This window comes from Hyaena hyaena, unplaced genomic scaffold (genome assembly GCF_003009895.1).
Source record: "Hyaena hyaena isolate Hyena2069 unplaced genomic scaffold, ASM300989v1 scaffold_285, whole genome shotgun sequence".
Lineage (NCBI taxonomy): Eukaryota > Metazoa > Chordata > Mammalia > Carnivora > Hyaenidae > Hyaena > Hyaena hyaena.
The window spans coordinates 1,016,230-1,034,800 of NW_024080917.1; the positions used below are offsets into that span (position 1 = coordinate 1,016,230).

Genomic DNA, 18,571 nt, shown 5'->3' on the forward strand with positions numbered 1-18,571 from the left:
CACTACAGGATTCACTCTGGTCATGATTCACTCTGTCACTGGCTCTAGACGGACACCAACCCAGGGGACACAAATGCCGTCAGAGGAGGACATATGGAGGCTGGTGGTCCTAGACTTCCAGCTCAGGCCTGTCTCCCGGTGGGCCCCGTAAGGCCCCCAACCCACCCTCTGGCTATCCCCCAGTCCCAAGTGTAATTGGAGGACGTACTCAGCAGCTGGGAGCATCCCCACGTTGCGAGGATTGGAGCTGCAGGCGTGAGGGCAAAGGTGGCTGGCGAGGGATGAGGTTGGGATGGTGGCGGGGGAGGGCAGGAAGGAAGGCCAGTGACACTGCTGGTCTGCTCATTCCCTGAGAATGGGACTCCACCTCTTCCTTGATCCCCAGCCTCAGGCTAGGGGTCCCTGTTCTGTTGGGGAAGGGGGTCACTGGCCTGTGCAGGTGCTGCTGGCTCACTGTGTGACCTTGGGCAGAGCTTGGGCAGGGTGTGCCCTTCACCCTACGATTCCAGTCCTGGCTCTGCCAGCCTTCTCCCTGCGTGGACCCCTCTGTGTCCCTAGTTGGGGCTCTCCCTGTCACCTGGAATCAGCAGCAGCACAGCCTGTGACCTGCACACTCTGGGACTAGCAGCCAGTCTTGGCCAAGGGCAAGCTCACTGCAGGTGAGCAGTGACTGAATGCTTAGTGTTTCTATAGGCAACATCACCCTGAGTCTCTACCCTAACCCTGGTGGGCAAGGCGGGGACAGGGGGCTCAGGCGGAAGGCCTCAGGCTCTCTCTGTCCACACTCGTCCCTTTCCCCTCTTCTATGCCCCATACAAGGAACGGTGGCTGTGGGAAGGTGGTGACCACCTTTTGAGCACAGTCTGAAGGCAGCAAGCATGTTGAACGTGCCCAGCAGGGGAGGCAGCCAGCTGAGTGGTCAGTGGGAGTCTCCAGGCCCAGGGCTAGGATGGACCTTGGGCTTTGCTTACCTCTCCCAGCACCCCTGGCTCAGCATGTCCCTGAGTAAACTTGGCTCAAGAACAGGCTGGCCTCCTGCAAATTGGGCGGATGTGTCCAGGACATGCCCCTGGGGCTGACCCTCCGGGGCCAGATCTCTGGCTGGGTAGGCTGAAGGACCTGCTGGTGCCTTGGGCTGGTGCTGGAGAGGCTGGAAGGGATGCTGTGAGAGCCAGCGCCTGACTGCCTGCCCTCCACGGGCCCCCGTCGGGTTCACTGGGGGCAGGAAGGGCTGGAAGCAGGGTTCTCAGAGGGGTGGAGGGAGAAGGGTGGGTCTCCAAACCCCAAGGTCCCGTTTCATCGGGAGCCTGGAAATGGATGGCTCCGGGCAGGGCCTGTCCAGCAGGGGCGGGGCGGGTGGGAGTGCGTTGTCTCATGCGGAAACACAAATCTCCCCACCTCCTTCCTCTTGCTGGGTTACGCCATCACCTTTGGCCTGCCGCCTCCCTCCCTCCCTCCCTCCCCCTCCAGGGCCCCCTCCCTTGCCAAGCGGAACCTCCAGGGCACAGCCTTGCAGCCAAGTGTTCTGCTCAGGGGCAGATGGCTCCTGATGCTCTGCCGACGCAGGCAGGTGCGCGGGCCCCCCGGGCAAGGGAGAAAGTAGATGCGCGTCGGGGATCCCGCTGACCGCCTGCTCAGGAGACGCTGGCAGAGCGCGTGAGCGAACCGACCGTGCCTGGGACTTGTGCTCACTCACGGCTCTCGTTTTTATCTGAGTGACGAGTGCCAGGGAGAGCCGTGACCTCGATGGGGGTGCGGCCGATTGCATAGGTCCCAGGAACCCTCTGGCTTCGTGCGTGAATGTGGGCTGGGCAGACAAGTGGGAGGGGCGCCCAGAGAGGACGGTGGAGGTCACCGCCGAGCCAGCGTCCGTGTCCCCACCCTCCTACGAGGTCCTGGTGGCGGACCCAACGCGAGGAGGCCCTTCGGAGTCCACCAGGTAGCGGCGCAGGGACTGTGTGCGGCACCCACCGGCAGGGGGCGGGCTCGCTCCGCGCTGCGCATGCGCCAGCGCGGGTCTCAGAGGCCCTGCAGTTCCCCGAAGCGCCGCCAGGGGCCGCAGCAGCGGCATCTCAGACGGCGAGGGCTGATCCAGGCCTCTCCAGGGACCCCGCGACCCAGCGGCGCTTAGTGGTCATCGCCGGCGTACCCCGGCCCGCTCGTACCTGGGACACAGGCTGAGGCCTTCTGGCGTCGGACAGTGCGGGGGCCGGTGGTGTAGGGGCCCCATTGGTGGGCTTCACGGAAGTGACCAGTTGCTTCCCGCCTCTTCTCCGGGGCGGCCGCGCAGGACCCACCTGCCCCAGGGCCCCTGCCCCCTCTGCCCGCCGCCCTTCCGCGTCCTCCGGCAGCTCCTGCTGCCATCGCGGCCCGCCGGGGGCACCAGGCTCCGGTCCAACCGCCCACACGTCTGTGCCCGCTTCTCTCCTCCCTGTGGCAGCCCCTAGCTAGCCTCCCCCAGCCCGTGTGATCTTTGCAAAAGAATAGACCAGACGCTCCCCTCGGTGGTTCCCGCAGACCCCGTGTCTGCAGCCACATTTCCAGTCCGTTAACGAGAACAGTGGTCTTCACCACAGCTCGGGGCTTCTGTTGGCCACCCCCCTGCACACAGACCCCCGCGCCTGGGCCTCTGGGCCAGCCAGACTCCGTTCTGAAACATGCGCCTGCTTCCACCTTCTACATTTTGCCGTTCCTTCTTTTTCATCCCCTCCCCATGTGCCAGAATCCTTCTAGAAGCCTCTGCTGGTGGCTCTGCCCCAGTGGCTCCCTCCTTCTCCCGCACTGCGGGGGACCCTGGGCCGGTCTCCTCTATGTGTGGACAGATGGGGTCCCTGCGGTTCCCTTTGCAGGTCTCAGCTCACCCCAGGTCAAAGAGCTCCTTCAGTCAGTGTGCACAGAGCCCTCGTCTCATTCCCTTCCCCCACGCTGAGCCTCAGGGGCCGGGGAGTGTACACAGAATGCAGTGCCCTCTGCCCACGCACTCTGCAGGGATGAGTGAGCCGAGCCACACCTGTGTGAGTGTGTCTGTGGTCTGGGAGGTGCAGGGACCCCGGGACCACCTACCACCTTACCCCGGCCCTGGGGTCCTGCTCACCAGAGCTTAGGGGCAGGAAGCACAGAGAAGACAGCAGGTGGGCTTCCTGTGGCTGACAGGGGTGGGTGGGTGGGGGGGGAAGTACCAAGGGTTACCTGCAGACAGGCTCCCTCCACCCCTGCCCCTCACCGCCCCCCGGGCCTGTCTGCAGGCAGAGATTCTCCCTGCTTCAGGCCCTGGCTTCAACTCTTATCATGTTTCATCTCCAACCAGGACATTTACAAGCTACTCTTGGCTTCAAAGGGCTTGGCAGCTGCATTTCGGGGGGAACGGAGCGGAGCCGGGGCCCTCAGTGCCCTGCACCCCCGCTGTGCAGTCTGCCTGCTGCCCAGGACTGTCCCCTCCCCTCCCCCACCTCTGTCTCCAGTGCCTTCTTGTTCCCTTAGTCTAGAGGATTTTTGCTGGGCCCCCATCTCTGAGCCAGGCACCCCTGGTGTGTGTCTGGAAGTGGGGGGAGGGCAGGGAAGCCGGAGTCAGAGGGAGACAGCAAGGGCCGGTATAGGTGACAAGGGCAGAGTCACTTTGTCTGGGGGGGGGGGTGTCAATTTTCCAGGTCCTGCAGGAAGCCTGCAGCTTAGGGAGGGGGCTGATGGGAAGGGGAGGAGTCGGAGGCACCGGCCCCAAGATCCTCTGCCCTGGCATCTGGGTTCTGGCTCTTTCTTGAAGGCCAAGTGCAGCAAGACTGGTGGCATGGCTGTCTGTCTAACGGTGGTGATGGGGTGCTTCCCCTGGAAATGAGGGGGGATGGAGGGCGGCCATCTCTGGGTGTCCTGTCCACTGGCCAGGCTGGACTTGCTTCCGGGGGTAGATCACTGTGTGTGGGGAGACGCAGGCTGGGAAGCGGTGGGCGAGCCTCTGAACACCGCCACCATGTGGACGCGTGTGCGCGCGCGCGCACACACACACACACACACACACACACACACACACAAGCACACAGGGTCCTGTGCCCTCTGCAGAGCATGGGGCTCCTTAGCCTGCGTCAGATTCTTGGCTGCTAATGGAACGTGCTCACAGTCACCTTTGTGTCCACGGGGCCCTTGCCAGGGCACAGGGCCCTCATGTGGAGCCATTAGATGTTGCCCGGCCTTCCCCATGGTGCTGGGGGCTTCTATGTCTGAGGCCTGGCTCAGGGCTGTGGAGCTGGAGGAGGTGGGGATGGGGTGGGGGCAGAGACAGTCTTGTTTCTTTTAATGCTTATTTATTTATTTTGAGAGAGAGAGCGCGCACACAAGCAGAGGAGGGGCAGAGTGAAATGGAGACAGAGATTCTCAAGCAGGTTAAGGGCACAGAGACAGAGAAACTCCTGGTCGAGGGAGCCTTTACATGCATCCCTCCTGACCCCGGGAACCCTGTCTGCCCTGGCAAACCCTTCTGTACCGCATTGTCCCCAGGCAGAGCTGGTCACCAGGAACAAGGCCCTGGGTTCTGGCCAGCCAGGCCCCAGCAAAGTCTCCTCTCCGGTCTCTTCTCCAAGGACGATGAATTATGGGTTACACTGTCACATGCCCACTGCCTCCTTGTCATAAAGAGAGTAGGCGCTAGACACGCAGAGGCATGGGGGCTAGTGTCAGCTTTGTTCAATAAAGCAGGGAAGTGAGGTTCAGAGAGACTTGACACCTTACCTGCCAAGGTCACCTGCTGAGAGGGTGCAGAGCTGGGCTCGCATCAGCCTCCAGCACTGAGAAGTCCTTGCTGCCAGCACGGTGCTGTGTCGCGTGCCCCCACCGCCAGCCATGTGCTCCTGGCCCACCTCGTTGCTCCCTACCAGGGTGAACTGGCAACAGTGGGGGCCGGGGGTGGGTGGGGTAGGTGCGTGGACATCTCTCAGGGGTCCCTCTCCAGGAGAAAACCGCATCCTCTGTGCTCCGGCGAATCCGGCATCCGAAGTGGAAAAACCCCACACAAATCAAGGACAGCTGGGCCTGCCCTCGCCCGCAGCCCCTCCCCTCGGCCCCCCTTGGAGGCTCCAGGACCCCAGCAGACTGCGGAAGCGGGGTGAGGGGCAAGGGTGTGGTTCTAGGGAAGGGAGCTCCTGGAAGCCCCCCCACCCAGCTGTCCCCCGTGGAGGGAGGGACCGCATGATGTTAGTAATCACTCTCCAGAGTGGGCAGCTGCTGACGCACCCGCCTTGCTGCTTGTGGGGGCCCACGCTGGGGGTGCCCACCCCAGGGAGGGGACCGTCTGTGCGGGGGCGGGGTGCACACACAGACTCTTGTCACTCGCACTCTCTCACACACACAGCCAGTCCACTCAGTCACTCAACAAACATTCGTGAGCGCTCGCCGTGGTCAAGACTGACCCGATCCTTGCCCTTGCCGGGCTCGGGGGTAGCTGGAGACAGATGGGGATCAAAATCACCCACAAAGGGGGTAATTACAGCCTGTGGAGGGGACTCAGATGCAGCTGAGTCATGGGTCTGTGAGGCCAGGCTGGGCCTTCCTCCTGCCGTGACCTTGCGCCCCAGGCCTCCTTTCCGAGACTTGCCCTGTGTCCCCCTCGGCTCTGGCCTTCGCTGTCACCTCCTCCAGGGACGGTGTTTACTTGCTCCATCAGGCTGCAGCCTTTCCCAGTTCTCGCTCCTGCCTGCCAGCTGGCACGTCAGGCCGGGCTACCTCGACGTCTGACGGTTGGCCTGAGGCGGATGGACGGGCGGGTCTCTGCCTGGCTGTCCTGCCTGGGCAGCGGCTCCAGACTGAGCCATGTTGGAGCCTGAGAGCCAAGAGACGCCCCTGGGAGATCCGTTGGGCAGAGAAGCTTGCTGGTACATTTCTCCGGGCAGCGGAGGTGAGACTGGCAGGGCAGCAGGCGGGCGACCCTCTCAGGGTGCAGGGACAGCTACCGGACCCCTGCTCCCAAGGCCTGGTTTCTTTCTGCTCACTTCCTACCATGTGGCTCAGAGAGGGGGATCCACTGTCTCCAGATCACACAGGAAGGAGCCAGTGGGAGCCGGGGCTGGTCCCTGATGGCAAGGTAGGGCGGAGGCAGATAGGCGGAGCCACTCAGACATCCCGGGAAGGAGGGGGTGGCAGCCCTGTGTGTGAGGAATCTTGCCCGACGGTCACCTCCTCCAGAAAGCCTTCCTTGACCTCTCCCTCCATGCACATCCTTCCACTGGCTGGCCGTTGTCAAGTGTCTATTTGATGCCAGTTTCTGTTAGGTGCTAGGGACGCACTGGTGAGCAAATGTCCCAAGGCTGCCTTCTTGGGTGTCCCCAGATTTGCCCCTACCTCTCCCGTGACGGATGGTGGCTGGAGGGAGGGGATCCGCTAGGAAACTATCCTTGTCCCCGGACCCCATTCCCCAGCCTCCAGCATGTGTGTCCTGCTTTTCCAGAAAATCCTTGCGCAGGTGTGTGTGTATAGGGGGCTGGGGGGGTGTGAGGAAAAGGCTTTCTCGGTAGGAGGCAGCATGAGCAGAGGCCGGAGGAGGAAGCCACTCTCCCTGTGCCAGGCCCGGGAGACAGAGGGGCCACCAGCGCTTCATGCTGGAAATCGGAGCCCTGAGAGGGGTCTGCTGAGTCCGGGGGTGGGTGCTGCAGGTAGAGCAGGGCCCCACCCAGGACAGCTCTCAGGGGAACCAGTCTGTCTGGAACACACTGAAGAACTTTGTAGCTAGACCAGAAAAAGAACTTCCCGTGACCCTGTGTGTACCAACAGGCACCCCAGACAGTACTGTGCCAGCCGCCCGCCTGCAGGGGTCCTGGCTGAGGCCCTGGCAGGCAGTGTAGGCCTGGTGTCTGGGATCCGGGCTGGGCCCCGGATCGGTGGTCTTCATGCCACTGGCTCTGCAGAGCCCCCTCGGTTCTGGGCTGCCTCTAGGTGAGAGACCTGGAAATACTTGGGGGTCACGGAGACCCCTGTCTTTTGGAGGTGCCCGGGGTTTCTGGGACTTGTCCAGATGCCATTAGTCTCAGGAACAAGCAGCACCCAGGGCAGCGGCGTCTGAGCAGCTAGCCGGAGGCCGGCCTCTCCCAGGAGCCCATGCCCATGGGGCGCCAACCTTCCGTGAGGAAGTCCTGGGCACAGGTGTAGAGAGGACACTGGTCCAATTCCCCATCTGCCTGCGACTTGCTCACTGAGCCGTCTTTCCTTCTCTGCTTTCCTTGTGCTGTGTTGGGGGTTGGGTGAACAAGGGCTGCGTGAACTTCCCAGACTCTCCAGCGCCCGGCACGGCCCATGAGTGGCCCCTGGCCCCCGAATCCCAGCGCCTCCGCAGGAGCTCCTAGGATGGAACCCGGGCTCCTCCTTCCAGTCCCCCAGCCCACCTCTCCAGAATCTTCTCATCAAATACAGGAGCCACGTCTCCAGCATCAGAGGTGGGTCCCTGGCGTCCCAGGGCAACGCCAGGTGGTCTGGGCTGCGCAGACAGTTGGCGTGACCGGGTAGAAAGGGTCAGGGGACAGTGAGCGGAGCCTTGGGACAGACGCCTGTCGTTCCGGAGCCTGCCTCCCAGGACTTTGATGGTAATCGGACTTGTCAGCCCTCTCCAGCCGCCGGGGATGGCACCCGATGAATGGCAAGCCACCTGTCGGCAAAGCGCGCCCCGTTCTCCTCTCAGACTTCCCTCAACATTTCGGGGGACCGTGGGAGCAGCAGGGCCTGGGTCCACGCTCAGCTGCGCACCTGCTGCCGCCCCCTTGTCCGAGGGGGGCGGGAATCCGCCTTCGAAGAGCCGGTCCCGGGGTCTTCATCTCAGTCCTGTCGCCGCCCTGAGACCCGACCCGTCTCCGCAGCATCCAGGCGGGCAGTGGTGACGACCCTGGAACCGTGCAGGCTGGAGCCCAGGTCTCCAAGCGGGCGCGTCGGGGTCACGGCTGGGGTCACGGCTGGGGCCCCGGGTCGCGCCTCAGCCCCCTCCGCGCCTGCGAGTCCCGGGGGCGGGGCCGTGGCCCGGGGGCGGGGCCGCAGGAGGGGCGGGGCCTCGCGAGTGGGCGGGGCCTCCGCCCCGCCCCGCCCGTTCCCAGCCCGCCGGGTGGCGGTGCGCGGAGACGAAGCCGGGCGCGGGCTGGCGGAGCGCGGCGCGGGCCGGGATGCGCTCCCCGCTGCAGCCCGCGTTCCACCGCTTGGGCGCGGCCCAGCCCTATGGCAGGTAGCGGCGGCCTGGGCGGCGGGGCCGGGGGAGCCCAGGGCGCGGGGGCCGGGCCGGGGGCCGGGCCGCGGGCGCCGCGGGCGCCGCTGCTCCTCGCCGCGCTGGTGCTCGGCGCCTACTGCCTCTGCGCCCTCCCGGGCCGCTGCCCGCCGGCCGCCCGCGCTCGGGTGCCGGGCCCCGCGCCCGCTGAGCCGCTCCGCGCCGTCGGCAGCCGGGGGGCGCCAGGCCCGCGCGTGGCCGGCGGCCCGGGACGCCGGCGTTTCCCGCAGGCGCTCATAGTGGGCGTGAAGAAGGGCGGCACGCGCGCGCTGCTGGAGTTCCTGCGGCTGCACCCCGACGTCCGCGCGCTCGGCTCTGAGCCCCACTTCTTCGACAGGTGCTACGAGCGCGGCCTCGCCTGGTACCGGTGAGCGCCCGGCCTGCCCGGCCCGGCGGCTTCGGGGCGCGCCCGGGCGGGGCCTTCCGGCAACAGCGTGATGCGCCCCTGGGGTCTCACTGGGCAAGCGGCGGGGCGAGGGGTCCAGAATCCGGGCCGAGACCCGCCTGGGTGGGGGGCGAGAGCTTGACCCCGCTGATGCGGTCCCCCCGCCTCCGCCCTGGGGTTTATGGAAACGGGGAGCGGTCGCTGGCGGCGGGGCTCCCAGAAACTTTGAAACTCCGGGGAAAACCCTGGTTCAGGGCTGCTGAGGGGCCTCCGCAAGACTGGCGGGGAGAAGCTTCGATCCTACATGAGTGGTTTGAAGCTAGTGGGGGTTGAGGAGCCTTAGAAACGCTCTATACTCACCCGCCCTTCCCCACTGGATCACTCTGGGGGAGCATGTCTGACCTCTGGCCAGTCACCCCAAGAGTTTTCCCGGTAACCTCCTAGAGAGCGCCTGCTTCCTCCCCAGACTCCCAGTCCTGAGAAGAGGAATCCTTCTCTGTGGTCCTGGGGGTCCGGACAGAGTCTCGCTTTATTTAGAAAGGAGGAAGGGTGGCGATTGGGACCCCCGCCTCACTCGAGGGGCCCTGTAGCTGTCCCGCTGCCTGTCTGGATGGCCTTGGGGTGTCATGGTAGATGTGGAGGAGCCCCCCGCTGAGGCAGCCTGCCCTGCCCTCTGCCTCCTTCGATTGTGCACAAGCTTGCCTGTCCCTTCCTGCGGGGAAGCGAGGGCTTACAGATGGAGAGTGAGTCACCCCACTCCCCGCGGCTCTCACCTCATCCCCAAGCTATGGGGCAGAGAGGACCCAGCCCAAGGTCACCAGGTGAATTAATGGGGAGTGCAGGGTGGCAGGACCCAGGCTCTTGACTCTCAAATGTACCAGTACCCCTCACCCCTACCCCCTCCCATTTGTTATCTTTGCCTTTTGCATGGGCTTGGCGGAGCCCCACTGAGAACGGGGGAGGGGGGGTCCTGGTTCCTGAGCTCTGAAGGGTTACTGCTGTTGGGGGTCTTAGGGAAGTCGGGTCACCGGGTGGTGACCAGAAAGTGAGTCTATCCTTGGACCTTGCTGGCTGAACCCCAGCGTGCTGGTGCCCAGGGGGAGGCAGCTATCCCACTCCGTCGGTGCTGCAGCGTCCCAAAGCATCCCTAATCCTGGGATGCTGTTGCTGCGCAGAGAGAGAGGAAGAGGAGGAGGAGAGGCGGAGAGAGGGGAGGAGGGGGATGGGAAGGACCCTGGAGGACACACCGTTAGCTACAGCAAACTTCAGAGCCCGCCCGACCCCATGCGCTTTAACTACAAGGAGCTGTGGGCTGGCGCTGGGCTGGGAAGGAGGGGCTGCCGCAGACGCTGGTCCCGGAGGGCTCTCCCGAAGCCTGGGGTCCGGGGCCCTCCCTGGGTGCATGCTCCAGCTCTGGGGGGGGGGGGAGGCGGACGAGGCCTCTGAGAGGCAGCAGGGCCAGATTCTCAGCTCTGGGTAGTGGGCTCCTGGCATACTGGGGTGCCCGGAGTGGGGGCCGGGGGATTCAGGAGCGTGTCTGGCTCTGGTGGAGAAGAGATTTTCTCTGGGGCGCCTGGGTGGCTTAGTCGGTTAAGCGTCCGACTTTCACTTAGGTCATGATCTCGCGGTTTGTGGGTTCGAGCCCCGCGTCGGGCTCTGTGCTGACTGCCAGCTCAGAGCCTGGAGCCTGTTTCAGTCTGTGACTCCCTCTCTCTCTGACCCTCCCCTGCTCACGCTGTCTCTCTCTCTCTCTCTCCTAGAAATAAATAAAACATTAAAAACAAAAACAAAAACAAAAAAAAGAGAAGAGATTTTCTCTTTTCTCATTTTTAGAGCCCCCTGCACTGGGGGGAAGGGCGGATGCAGAGGAGGTGGAGGGTCAGGTTTCGGTGGCCTCCAGGAACCCGGAGTTGTCAGGCCGGCTAGCGTTGACCCCTCACTGGCCAGTGCAGGCTGGCTGAGCTTCCGAAGTGTGTGTGTCCAAGGGCAGTGGCTGCGTCCGGACAGCTGTGGAGGGGGGCTCAGTGTCTCTGTGCCTGCATGTCCTTTCACCCGGCCGTGAGGATGCGTCGAGCCTCTGAAAATGCCCACCCCTGCCTCAGTTTCCCCCAGTGCAAAGAGGTCACCCAGGGACAGTGTTACCTGCTCTCAGGACCCTGGTCTGGACCTCCAGCCAGTGCCAAGCCTTGTTCTGGGTGGGGGGTCAGGGCAGCATGCAGAGGGGCAACAGCTAGTGCCCCCAGCTGAATTGTTGGGAGCCCCCCCCCTTTGCCCACAGGGCTGTGACCAATCTCATTCCAGGCAGTGACTTTGGTCCTTCCCATGACTAGGCAGGTAGGTCCTGGGCTGCTCAAAGTTGATTTTGGCCCAACTGTTCCCTCTCCCTGGGCTCCAGGAAGTTCATCTCTCAGGCTCCTTGAGGGTCCTCTATCTTGGGGACTGTGACCTTCAAGGGCCCTCACACTCCGCATTTGTTCCTTTATTCCTTCACTGTCTTTGGCAGATGCTGACGTCACACAAACACCCCACAGTGTCCATTCAGGCAGGAGCGCCCTGTCTGGGGGCAGGTGGGGGCTCTACTTTGACCACAGTGTTTTGGAAAAGCGAGAGGAGATGGGGAGGGATGCAGGGGGACCCCCCCCCGGTCCTTGGGCCCAAGCAGGAGCAGTGAAGGTGGGGTGTGAGATTGTGGGGGGATGGACCAGGCTTCTGTGGGGCTTATCTCCCTTGCTCACGCAGAGAGAGAGAGACTCGTGTGGCAGGGCGCTCAATGCCCCCACTTTCCCAGCACTGCCGGGTTCTACCCGGAACTGGTTTCTGCCCCAGGGCAGGCTGGATGGGGCCCAGAAGAGGTGCAGGACATGGAGTGAGGCCCAGACGGAGGAGGGAGAGTCGCCCAGGGCTGGATTGAAGCCGCAGGGAAATGCAGACCAGATGAGCTGTGGGGGTGGTGTGTGTGTATGTTGGGGGGGTGTCCATAGAACAGCTTGTCACATGTTTGCTGTGTGTGGGTCAGTGTCTTGCGCCTCTTTTCCTCCCTGGGCTCTTCCATCCCCCCAAAGGCCCCCATCCCCACCCTACTCCATGCCCTGGCCAGGCCTGGGGAGAGTAATTGATCCCGAAATCTCAGAGCTCAAAGCCAGCTTGTGGCAGGAGTGTGTCAGGAGAGTCTGCACCCGCCCCCCCACTCGTGCCTCATGTCCTCCCCTCCCGGTGGCGGTCTGGAGGCACCTCTCTGTCTCTGCTCCTCTGACTTCCTTGGGGAGAAAGGTGCTGATGTCCCTTTAAGTCTTCCTTGCAGCCCCGCATCCCCCCAGGCAGGGGTGAGGGTGGGGGATACTCAGAAGCCAAAGTGCCCAGTCTGGGAAGGGAAAGAGGGCGCATCCCTGGGATCACTTGGTGCCTGGGGGTGAAGGAAGGGATGGAAAGAGCATGTCAAAGATGGGAGGGAGGCATTCGCTGAGCAATCCAGGCACATTCCTCCCCTGAGGAGGGTGACGGCGGGGGGGGGGGGGTTGGGGGGAGGGAGGGGGGGGTGGTGACATCTGATGCTCTGTGGTGCTGTGTCTCTTTGTGGGTATCAGCAGTGAGGTCCAGTGCAGGGACCTATGGCTTCCCTGTCATGGAAAGGGACCCCTGTCGCCGTGGGCCTCAGCCCTTGGCGTTTTCACCACCCAAAGGCTCCTTGAACTTGTCCCTTTGAATGGGGAGGGCTGGGTACTGCTCCCCGTTGGGTTCCCAGCTGCAGGAGGCAGGCCAAGAGGTGCAGGGCAGGGCTGCGGGCTGACGCCCACCCCGGTACTTCCTGCTTCCTCTCAGAGCCTCAGTGTGCCTGCCTGTCAAATGGGGCAGTGAGCAGTCCACAGAGATGGGAGAAGCAGAGTTGTCCCTGTGACTTCCCAGACCAGCTCTGCCCAGGGCAGGAGTGGGGAGCCCCCCATAGCTGGCCGACCGTGCAGCCCACCTGATGCCCCTGGGCCCACAGGGTGGAGTCAGGGAGCCAGGGGCGTGTCCCGGACTCCCATGTGCACACCTCCGTCCCACTGCCCGCACCCTCCAAGCCAAGCACCCCCACTCGTGCATCTGTGCACCTGTGTCCCCCTGACCTGGGTTTTGTGGGGGCATCTGAGCAGGAAGAGGAGCCTCGGGCTCTGCCTCCCAGGGGCTTGAGTCTGCGGGTCACCTAGGCTGGGTGAAGCCTGAACTCCACCTTCCTGTCTGGGGCCAGTCCTGGGGGCTGTCAGCGGGGCAGGAGACAGGGATAGCCGGGCGGAGACCTCCGCGCCCTCCCACACATCCCGGGAGCCTCTGCCTCTGTTGACCTAGTTCCCAGCCCTCCCTCAGAGCTGTTTGCTCAGCTGGCCACGCCGCACCCTGCCCGCCGCACCCTGTACTACCTGGCTGGTGGGCGTGGCCGTGGGATACTGGTTCAGGATGGGCTTCCCCAGGCTTGGTGTGGTCAGGGGGCCGCCATCAGCCGAGTCCCCCAGGACCTCGGGATGGGGTTCGTGCTCCCCTCCCCTCGTCACTGCAGCCTTACACGTTGGGGTCCAAGCCAGGCCTGGGAGGCCTGGGCGGCTGCGGCCTTGGGACGGGCCGTCAGGCCACCGCACTAGCCGTTCTCCAGTGTGCTGGGCCGTGCTAGTGGCTTTGGGTATTCCGGTCCGTGAGAATTAGCAGGGCTGTGGTCAGAGGCGGGAGAAAGCTGTGCTGGGGAGGGAGTGAGAGGGCACCCTTGTCCATAATTAATGGCCTAATTTAGGGGATGCCATCAGCCACTTACTGAGTGTGTGATGGGAGGTAATTACAGGGCAGGGACCGGCAGGGGGACCGGGGGCAGGTTCAGCCATGTGGGTGGCAGGTCCAGGCCGTTGGCCTCGTGAGGATGGGGTCGGGGTAGGAAGCACAGCCGTGTCAGGTGTGGGCGCGTCCGGCTCTGGGAGGGGGTGGGCCGCCTCACAGCCTGTATCTGGCCACCCGAGGACCCAGGGTGGGGGTCTGGTGGGGAGGTTCCCTGGAGGAAGGGGAGGTCCGCCCCGGGCCGGGGGGCCAGTGCCCACTGTCACCTGCCCCTCCTCCGGCCCCACAGGAGCCTGATGCCACGCAGCCTGGACGGGCAGATCACCATGGAGAAGACCCCTAGCTACTTCGTGACCCGGGAGGCCCCCGGCCGCATCCACGGCATGTCCCCGGACACCAAGCTCATCGTGGTGGTGCGCAACCCCGTGACGCGGGCCATCTCCGACTACGCCCAGACGCTCTCCAAGACCCCGGGCCTGCCCAGTTTCCGCGCGCTGGCCTTCCGCCACGGCCTGGGCCCCGTGGACACGGCCTGGAGCGCTGTGCGCATCGGCCTGTATGCCCAGCACCTGGCCAACTGGCTGCGCTTCTTCCCCCTGTCCCGCTTCCTGTTCGTCAGCGGGGAGCGCCTGGTCAGCGACCCGGCCGGAGAGGTGGGCCGCGTCCAGGACTTCCTGGGCCTCAAACGGGTGGTCACGGACAAGCACTTCTACTTCAACGCCACCAAGGGCTTCCCCTGCCTCAAGAAGGCCCAGGGGGGCAGCCGCCCCCGCTGCCTGGGCAAATCCAAGGGCCGGCCCCACCCCCGCGTGCCCGAGGCTGTGGTCCGGCGCCTGCGGGACTTCTACCGGCCTTTCAACCGCAGGTTTTACCAGATGACCGGCCAGGACTTCGGCTGGGACTGAGGAGGACAGTCCTGCCCAGGGACACTCGCTAACCTTAATTTATGCCTGCCGCTGCCGGGCCATGGAGCCTGCAAACAGAAGACGGGCAGGGAAAAGTATTTAAGAAATAAAGCCTGGGTCTGTGTTCTTCCACGTAACCTTGACGGTTGCCAGAGGGGGGCCGGAGGCGCCACTGCCCAGGGAAATGCTAATCATACCACCTGTCTCCACGGGGCACTGCTTGCAGACCCGGAGCGAGTGCAAAACCCAGTCCTCAGACGGGAGCCATCCTTTGGCGTGTGCAGTGAGCTTGGCCGCTGTCGCACATGAGCAACTGAGGCTCAGAGAGGTTTGGGGCCTGCACGGTGACACACAGCTCAGACTCTGGAGGCTCTCCTGTCAGCCCCGGGATGCTGAGCTGTGCTGTCCCTGTGTTGTAGGTGAGGAAACTGAGGCTCCGTGTTGCCCACTTGAGGGCTAGGGCAGGATGAAAGTTGGATCTGCCCAGCTCAGGGCTGCACCCACGGCCACAGCTAATTTCCTGTCCTAGTGCCCGTGGGATGCTCCCCCCTGGAAATGGGGTGAGGCTGCGTTACAGGGGGTGTGACAGGCAGGGTAGAGGTTCTAACAGTCCCCGAGCCCCTGGGGACAGTCTGGCACTGCCTACCACAGGCCACACTCACGTTCGTCTCCCTCCCTCCAGACCCTGCAACTCAATGCTTCCACCCACTCCCCCAGGCCCCGGATGCCCCAGATCTGCTGTGTTCCAGGAAGGGCTCCCTCCCTGGGGGCGGGGGAGCAGGAGGAATGCCCATCTGCAGCCCAGATGCCTGCTCAGACCCTGAGGCCAGACTCGGGAGGGCTGGGGTGCCCTACCCACCCCCCCGCCCTCGGGAGAGTGCGGCCCCCTCACCTGCTCCTGACCACAGGGTTGCTTGCCAGGTGCCCACAAAGCCCCCTGACAATGACCCCACGCTGCGCGGGGCCCTCACGGGACCTGACGGTGTCAGGTGAGCAGCTGCCTGTCCCGGGCCCCAGGGTGGAAATGAGGGAGGGTTTCCAGGGGAGTGACAGCTTACTTGTCACCACCACCCCCGTTCTGGCTAACTGCAAGCCAGTGGGCCACCAGTCATGGTGGCTACTGTTTCTGAGCCCCGTGGTAGACACCTGGGGTCAACTGATTGTCTGTGAGAAGAGGCTCCACAGGAAGTGGGGAGGTGGTTGGGGACATCTGTCCTCAGCGGCCCGGAGTCTTCCCCCGCTGGTTCTGGGCCCAGAGGACTCCTGTCTGGACTGTCCTGAGGAGCCAGCACTGGGTCGAGGCTCTGCCACTGGGGCCAGGCCAGAGGCAGGACTGGGGGCTGGTCCCGAGAGACCTTGGTGGAAACGCAGCGGCAGATGTGGGCAGATGTGGCTGAGATGCACCTGTAGCCTCCTCCCGGCTCGGGTCTCTGATGTGGGCGTGGGGAGGGGGGGCGGGTGGCCCGATCTGCAGGAACGGTGTCGGGGAAGGGCCTCTGTGCAGCTGGACGGCGAGCACCAGGCTTGGCTCCTCTGTCCCGGCCCCCAGGGCTGCGGTCCCACTTAGGGACCGCCTGGCGGCCTGCCCGGGGTGTCAGGGGCAGAAGGGAAGGCGGCTCCCAGCCTGGGCCGTGCATGCTTCTCCTTCTTCCCGGACTCACACGTGTGCAAACTTGGACCAGCTCCTGCCCGGCTGGCTTCAGGGGTTCAGGGGCCCCTCTTCTGTTCTCTGGACTGAGCTCTTCGCCCGCCAGCGGCCTCAGAGAAAACCAGATCCCATTATTTTAAATTGCTCTGATCTTTCCCCCTCACCCCCACCACCTCTAGAATGAAGAGCAGATGCCTGAGTGCAGCTGTGCCGGCCCTCTGCGGCTTGCCCTCACCCCTAGCCTCATGCCCCCCTCACCCCTACGCTTCTGCCCCATCGGCTCCTTCCACCTGTCTCCACCTGAATTATCTTTGCATAGGCTCTGCCCGTGATGCCTTTCCCCACAGCAGGTGTGGACTGAGAGGGAGACAGTGTAAGAATGGGAGGGGGGGGTGCTGTGCCCTCACACCAGTCTCATTTCCTCCCTCCAGTTAGAGTCCCTCTCCTGAGCCCACTCACATGACCCACTTCTCTCTTCCGGAAGCTTCCTGGAAGCAGAGCTGTGGGAGCCACCAGTTTGTCTGGCTTTGGTGCAGAAGGCAGACTGGAAACAGTGTGGAGAAAGGGTCAGCTGGCTGGGAGCCGTCACCCCCTCCCGGTGGGAACTGGGCCCGGCCGCCAGCACCCAGAGCCGGGTGCCCAGCTGGGCCTCAGAACACACCGAGGGCAGATGCGGTGGATCTTCCCTGCTGTGTGTGGGGGTGGGACTCTGTGGGAGAGTCATCAGCCTTTAATTAAAGTCCCTCAATGGTTTCTCCAGCTGCTCAGTGGGTTTTCCATGTTGGAATGTTCCAGATGGGGCACAAAGTGCTGATTCAGCTACCTTCTTCCTGTTCTGCTCAGTGGGGGAGAAAGGGCCAGAGTCCCCTTCTCTGCTCCTCCTCAGCCAGCCGGACTGGGATGAGGTGGGTGGGAGTGGGGGGTCCTCACAGCTTCGGGTGTCCAGGAAGGGGCTGGGAGACGCCTGCGGAGGGGCTGCTTCTGCCTCACCTGCCCAGACTTTTGGGCCATGGTTGGTGCAGGCTGGGGGCCCACGGGGTCCTTGCTCCCTGACCCCCAGGACAGGCAGGTGCGTCTGGGTGAGGATGGGGGTCCTCACCCTGGGCCTTACCCTGCGGGCACTGGAGACCCTGAGCGGATTCGGACGTGAGTGGCCTCCGTGCCGGGCTGCAGATGCGAGATTCCAGACCTGAGTCTTTTCTCCCTGCAGGGAGCCCGTCGCCGTCCGTGGGCCCTGGCTTCCCCCCGACCCTGGTGGGGGCTCCACAGCCTGGGGACCCCAGGAGCCCACCTGCAGCTGACTCAGGTCCTCCCGGGAGGTGGTCCCTCTCTCCGGGGCTGGAGGCTCTGGTGGGCGGACCTTGCTCACTCCCCTCCCAGACTCCTAAGAGTGGCTGCAGGGCAGGACCAGGTGTGGAAGGGGGAGCTGGGCCCTGGGGAAACGTCTAGAAAGAGAGGTACATTCAGGGCAGCACCTGTTAGCCCCCTTCACCCCAGGAGCAGTGGTGCTTTGGGGAAGGGCCTGGTCTCCATGTCCCCACAGCCAGATCCACAGGGCCCTTCCTGAGCTGCAGACGGGCCCACTCCCGGGAAGCTCCTGTCCCTATTAAGGGGCGGCTGGGCCGTCGTGTCCAAGCAGGGCCTCCTGCAGCCGCACCCGGGAGGGCCAGGAACATGCGGACCCTCGACGCTCTCCTCTGGTGGCCAGGCAGCCTCTGGGCCCCTGGACCCCCTCTGGGCCCCTGGACCCCCTCTGGGCCCCTGGATGCTGTGCTCTAAGGGGCTGGCAATGTGCTGACATCATGAACCCAGTGGTTCATTTCTGTGGGACTCTCCCTTTCTAGAAGTTTTCTCCTAAATTGGCAAGGGCTGACTCCTGAAGGGTCTCTCCTTGGGGGCAAAGGCCCAGGCCCGGGGGATGGGTCGGGAGGCTGGGGTGCAGGGACAGGGAGCGAGTCAGCTGTGGCCTCGGGATCCAGCGACTCCGTTGTGTCCGGCTCAGCCCCTGGAGCCGCAGGACCCGCAGCTGGCTCCGCAGGGCCTCCCCCCCTCCAGCGGGAAGCCTCCACTCCTCCCCGGGCTCTCTGGCTCTGAGCTCAGTCTTTCTCGGCTTCCTCCGTGTCTGTCTCAGGTGAGCTCCCCGAGGAGGGAGGCCACCCTCCGCACGGCCGGAGAACAGCACTAACCACGCAAGCCCCAGGACACACGGACGAGGGGACAGGGCAGGAGACCGCCAGGGCGGGGGTGGGGGTGGGGGCTGTGGGACCCTCCGGGTGCGAGGTGGGAGGTCAGGTGCTGCGGGGCTGGATGAGGAGAACCGTCGGTGTAAAATAGGCCATTGGCGTGTAGCCTGGAGGATTTACACACCGGTGTGCAAGTAAAGACTTGTACAGGGGAATTCATGGCCGCCTTACCCACGAGGAAGGGTGGAAACAATGAAGGCGTCCATCAACAGATGAAGGGGTACACAAAGTGTGGCCTGTCCGTGTGGTGGACGATTCTTCCACCACGAGAAGGGGGGACGTTCTGACACACGCCACAGCGAGGGCGAATCGTGGAAACGTTAAGGTGAGGACAGAAACCTGGCCCAATAGGTCGCAGATCACATG

General features: G+C 64.1%; 1 protein-coding gene across 1 annotated transcript; it reads left to right on the forward strand.

The window, feature by feature from the left end:
* Positions 1–8,178: 8,178 nt before the first annotated feature.
* Positions 8,179–14,422, forward strand: HS3ST6 (heparan sulfate-glucosamine 3-sulfotransferase 6). Its single transcript, XM_039246661.1, has 2 exons — positions 8,179–8,591; positions 13,699–14,422. Exons 1-2 carry the CDS (start codon positions 8,179–8,181, stop codon positions 14,312–14,314), a joined length of 1,029 nt encoding a protein of 342 aa, XP_039102592.1. The 3' UTR covers positions 14,315–14,422.
* Positions 14,423–18,571: the final 4,149 nt, after the last annotated feature.